Here is a 6,147-nt window from a genome sequence, read left to right on the forward strand (position 1 = left end):
TCCCAACAACCCACACTGCCTTGTGCATGTGTGGGTTCTTTCTGGGTACTCTGGCTTATTCCCACAGTCCAAAAACACGACTTTTAGGTTAATCGGCATGTCTAAATTGCCCTTAGGTGTCAGTGTGTGTTTGCATGGTTGTATGTCCCTGTCTCTGAGGTCACCAGCCAGCCCCACTTAGACCCTGACGGATAGGTGGAAAAAAATGGATGGATGGAAATAAAATGAAAAAGCTTGGTTCATCTCAAATGTTGCGTTGCTTTCTTTTACAGTTTTTGTAAAAACATCTCATTATTCAAATAGAGGTGGTGTTAAACAACCTCCGCCTACATCCACTTCCTACAAGGCTGTGATGGATTGTTTCCTTTAACAACAAATAACTTTTATAGTGGCCGACAGGAACATACACACACACAATCACCTTCCTCCGCCCTCTCCACTCCCCTCTTTCTCTCTATTCTCCACTTTGGCAGTAAAGATAAAGGCCCCCAAGCTCCCAGAGCCCTTTGTTCCGTCACCTAAAGTTTGGGTGTTTGTGTGCAAATGCAGATGTGTATGTCGAGGTTCGAAAAGGAAGAAGTGTGTGTGTGTGTGATCCTGCATCATGCAACCCGTGAATCAGCCGAAAGCAGCAGCAAGGTAAATGGGGTGTGAAAGTCTCAGGATTATTAAGAATTAACAGGAGCAGCTTAATAAATCACCCTTCAGCTGTGTGTGTTTGGGTGTTTAGGTGTGTCTGTGTGGGGCAGCATATCAAATGGACCCTCTAAAAGTAGGGCCTGCACTTGTGCTGCACTAACTTATGTACATGTGTTCTTGACATCTCTACAAATGCCATATGGAGACACACATGCACCAAGTGTGTCTTCTGTAAAAATCCCAGTGGAACAAATGAAAGTAGTCCTGGCAGGTTTCCATACATATTAATAACATAAGTAGAGGAAGCCTCATCATCATATGTTGGCTTTAAAGAAGAAAAATATTGTATTAAAAAAAATACAAAATATAGGATAAACCTAAGTTGCATTTAACATATCAACCTTAGGAAGCAGCGAGCACCTTGCAGTGCCACGGTGGTAGTCTGAAGGGTACAAGCATTAGCTCCTCTGAATGAACACATAAAGGCTCTCCACACCAGGGCCACAGGTGGATAATCTCCAATTCTAAACACATTAAAACAATTTTATGGATGCACTGTACAGAACATGGACATACCTCTAAGTAGGCTATAATATGTATTTGAAAATATTTTTAATTATTTTGAATTTATATTAAATTTTTTGTTATACCATACTGTGTGAAATAAAAATAAATAAATTTAGGCGGCATAGTGGCATAAGTGGTATTTAAATAGCACGAAACGCTAATAGCCCTCCTGGCTATTTAGTATTTTTATGTTCTCCCCATGCAGGGATGTTTTCAAGGTAGTCTGACTACCTCCCACAGACCAAAAACACAACAGTTAGGTTAATTGGTCTGTCCCCATTTTTCCTTTGTGTCTCTATTTTTCCCTGTAATGGTCTGGCGACATCTCCGGGGTGTACCTCACCTTCACCATTGGGGATTGGCAACACCCCCCTCCTGAAACTGCTAGCATAAACAGGAATACAGATAACCGATTAATGTTTTAATTGTAATACTCTAATATATTCACTTTCCAATGATTTTTCAGTGTATTATCTGTACTGTAATGGGTAAATGTATGTTTCTTAAAAAAGGTTGTTTGTATGATAAAAATGTTGTTTAACTTAAAATGTTAAACAAGTTTGGTCAATTTGACAGTAAAGCTTTAGATATGAAAAGTCCTTCGAAGTTGATAGAATTACAGCAATATTTCCGGACTTTAACGTCGTTGGCAAAATTATTTTGGAGAATACATTTAGTAATCATACGTTTTTATTCTTGCCTCACTGTCTAGTTTGTTCTTCCTATATTTTTTCTTGTAATATGAGATAAAGAACAGGAAATAAGGGTGAAGTATGTAAACCCAATTTCACGAAGTAGGCAAAGAAGTAAGTTTTTTTAAATTATGGAAAATCTAAAAAGCAAAAAAATGAGATAAAAATGCAGGACTATAAAAGTCATGGTACTTTCTTCAGGTATTTTATTCAGCTCTTTAGAACAACAGTTGTGGCTGAACTGCTTAACTAGGCAAGTGCCGCAGGGGTAGTAAAGAGGCCAGGCCTATTTCTTAGCGGCAAAGTTCAGACTCATTATTTCCCTCTTTTCTCAGTTGTTCCCTTTTAAAGAGGCCTTGTGTGAGCTAATGATGGTCTTATAAAGAACCCCAGAGGGGTGCAAGTCAGAGATATGGATTTATGGATTTAATGCTTGTGCCTGACACAGACTTTGATCAGAGCACATAGATCTTCAGAGATTTATTCCACAGCAGCTCAATAAAAGTTGTCGCTTTTACACAGACGTGTCGGGCATTTGAGGAACCATATGTCAAAGACAATTGCATATCCAGAATAAAAAAATAAAAAAAACATTATTCTTAATCTCAAAACCTTGTTTTTTCTTCCAATTAGCTTTTGCTTTTTTTGTTACAATGAAGAAAAACAACCCCAATACTATTAAATGCAAAATACAGTGCGTAGAAAAGCATGGGCTTTAATTTTGTAAATTTTGTTACATTTATTTGCATTTACACCACAAACATTTAATGTATTTATTTCTTAGGGATGTAGTAGGGATTGCGTTTTTTTTTTTTTATTACCCTAATCACACTTTTTATACAAATTAACAAGTAAAAAATGTTTTAGTAAAAGGTTCTAAATAGTAAAATATTTCATATTGTCATTTCCAAAAATCTGAGACCCTGATCAACTCTTTTTTTTATCTGCTTGAAAATTATGTTTTCTTTTTTGGTCACTAACATATTGAAACACAAAAAGAAGGTCTGAGTTACTAAGGTTAGAAAGGAAAATGTTTGAAGTTCATACATACTTAGCTTATGTAGTCATTGATTGTCATCTCAGACATTCATTAAGCTAATTTATTCTGCTGCAGTGGTTAACGAAATGGGGAGTTTCACAAACTAGTTTTCCTTTAATCCATAAATATTTGATATGAAAATGCACTTACTGCGTGTCACTACACCCTCCAGCCTGATGATATTTGGGTGATCAAACTGTCCCATGATTGATGCTTCAGCAAGGAAATCCCGCCTCTGTTTGTCTGTGTAACCACCTTTAAGAGTTTTGATGGCCACACATATCTCCTTCTTGCTGGGCAGCTTCAGACGACCACTGCAAACCTCTCCAAATTCACCTGAGGAGAAGAAAATATAGACACAATCCAAATTAATCATTTGTATATATATTTTTTATGTTATTTCTCTTTCTTTTTTTTTTTTTTGCACAACCACTTGTGTTGCACCTCTGCATGCAACACCTTGCAAATGTTCATGCCGGGAGATGTTAGAAGTGAGACTTCCAGATTTATTTCTCAATACAGTCAAATTATATACCAAAGGAGACCTGGATCATAGAGTGTGGTAGTAGAGATGGAGCAACAGTCTGGAAAGATTTAAACTAGAATAATTACAACCTGTCTAAATACCAAAAAGTGTTTCTGTTCTACCCTGCTTTGCTTCATTCCTCTGGCCTTCAGCTATGTATAGGAAAACCAGGCAGAGGCACTTTCTTCATGTGGTTACTGTGAGAAAGAGAATCCTTCTCTAATAAGGCTTGATTAGGGAAACTCACTCCTTTCCTTCTTTTTTGGAGAGCGAGGGTATCCAGATTTGATGATCAAGTCTGGCACATCTATGCAGAAAGGGAGTCTGTGTTTTTCTTACGTTTTGATACAGGGTCACAAGTAAGAGACCAAAGTCAAGCTAATGAGCACAGATGGAGCGGACAGAATTGAAGAAAGAGAAGGTATGTTGTCTTTGGTTAGACTGCTTCTCTGTCTTTATTGGTATTCTGTCCATTAGTCTGCAGCTGAAGACTAACCAAGCTTACTACAGTTAAAGACTAGTATTCCTTTCCGATTTGAAGTTGTCAAGTTAAATACAAACCAAGCGTAACTTCTTTTTTTTTTATTTGACTTTGCATTTGAAAACATGTGCACTTTCATCTTGGTACTGATATATTTTATTAAAAAGAGATCAATGCAAAGATTTGACAGGTACCACACAAAACAGTTCTATTGATTACTGCAAAATTAAACCTTACAAGAGAATAAAACAGTATTGAAGTACAGTAAGTGATACTTTATTATAATTTTGACATTTTAATATCCAAAATGTGGAAACACTATGAGTATATGCAGGTCTAAAAGGGTATAGATCAGAGTTCTTCAACGTTTTCTAGGCCAAGGACCCCCAAACTGATGGTGAGATGGAGTGCGGTCCCCCTAATTATATATATTGTATGAAATAGTGTTATATCAAACTGGTCCTATAGTCAACCTATTACATATAGAGTGACCCTGGGATTATTTAAGTATTTCTGATTCCTCGTTGATGGGACAGGTGTTGTGCATGAAACAGTGCTTGAAAGAGCTCCTGTGTGCCATTGAATGCGTTGAAGACTGAAAGACATCTTTTGCCTTCATTTATCGTTTACTACAGTGTGTTGAATTTATGTTAATGTGTATCAAAATACATTTCAATTAGTGGAAAAAATTGCAGGGGGAATATAAAAAAAAAAGCGTAATCAACCAAAACTTTTGTGACCCTCATGAAGTACCTCCGTGGACCCCCTAGGGGTCACAGACCCCCTGTTGAAGACCCCTGGTATAGATGACAGATACTGGGGTATAAATTATAAATTGCCTATTGCCTATCTAGAAATTTAGAATACAGTAGAAGGCCCTTGGCAACAATGATAGAAAAAAACGCAACAAACACTGATGCAGGACAACAATGTATTCTTCATCTAACTGCATTTTTAAATATAAAGCTCTTTATGCAGTTTCCAGGCTTCTAATCTTATTTGCAATGTTCCATCTTTCCTTGTGGTGTGGACCCTTCCAACAACATTGTGTTTTTAGTGCTGTTAGTAGCCTTGTTTAATCAGAGATATTTAGTCCCATGCAAGAATGTCTCAGTTCATTTTAAACTGACTGGGCATCAAGTTCACTGTTGAAGCTGAAATCTGAGTCCTTCTGTTTCTTTTGGTTGTTTATTTTTTCTTGTTTGGTGCCAATTAATTTCTTCAGTCATCTTGTTTTTACATCTTTGTCAAAGATTTACACAATGCTGGTCCATAAAATATTTTTTTTCATCCTTAATATGTAAGGATTCAGCTTGGGGTGAGTCTTGTCCTCTGGCGTAAACCCCCTGGGTATTGCTTCTATGTTTTGGTGTCATTTAATTTCCTTGTAAAGTCGTATGTTAATTGGATTTCCCTGTGTTCTAACATACTGCTGGTAGAATTGGTAGAATTTCCAGGTTTCTCTAGCTGGGTTTCTCTTTGTGGGTCAGATGTAGGACATAGAAGATAACAACTTCCAGGCTGGTAGGCAAATTCCATGAAAACCTTACCAGGGTGTAAAGTAGGTTGAGGATCTACTTCTACGTCTTGATCAAAGAGATCAATGCAACCACCCTGTAGATGCTGAGGTCCTTCAGATGTGTGGTCGTCCAGATTAATACCAGGGGGTCTTTCACAATTATAGTGCTTTCCCTAATTTCAGGCTCATATTGACCATCTAACCCGTGATGCCACAGAGTTCATCTGCCCAGCATCCCAGAAACCCGAGATTCTTGTTTCTCACCTAGAAAATTGAAAGGGATGGGATGGTGGCGTATCAGGGGGTGGAGAGATAGGTAAAGGCTGAGAGCTTGCTGGTGTAAAGTTTTGGGTAAACATAGGTCAGTGGCTGCAGATGGGTTGCAGTTGGGAAAACTGGCTTAGGAGAGCAATTAGTGTCTGTAGAGCATGTAAAACATTCCCCCACCTGTATTGTTGTGTAGCCTGGGACTTTAGCTTGTGACCTAAAATCGAAAACAGGCTCTTACATATCCACCAATGTTGATCTGGTTCAACCGCTCTTCTGACTTCTTGAAGTAGAATTTTGTTCCCCATAGCTTATCTTCCTTTTCAGTTTCTTTTCTACAGCCCTCAGCTCTTCCTTGTCTCCAGACCTTAAGGTTCTACTACTCTCCTACAAGAGAGCCTTTATTTCAGGCTAGCT

The 6,147-nt window shown here is 37.9% G+C and overlaps 1 protein-coding gene across 5 annotated transcripts in view; it reads right to left on the minus strand.

Moving 5' to 3' along the window:
• The window catches only part of epha3 (EPH receptor A3), a 124,551-nt gene that overhangs the window by 23,186 nt on the left and 95,218 nt on the right, over positions 1 to 6,147 (minus strand). For all 5 annotated transcript variants that reach the window (XM_015383828.1, XM_015383827.1, XM_015383825.1 and 2 more), the window contains one exon: positions 3,088 to 3,273. In XM_015383828.1, the coding sequence (XP_015239314.1) occupies positions 3,088 to 3,273 (186 nt within the window). The remainder of the gene's footprint in view (positions 1 to 3,087; positions 3,274 to 6,147) is intronic.

The sequence above is a fragment of the Cyprinodon variegatus genome, unplaced genomic scaffold (assembly GCF_000732505.1).
Source record: "Cyprinodon variegatus isolate N-32 unplaced genomic scaffold, C_variegatus-1.0 Scaffold295, whole genome shotgun sequence".
NCBI classification, from domain to species: Eukaryota; Metazoa; Chordata; class Actinopteri; order Cyprinodontiformes; family Cyprinodontidae; genus Cyprinodon; species Cyprinodon variegatus.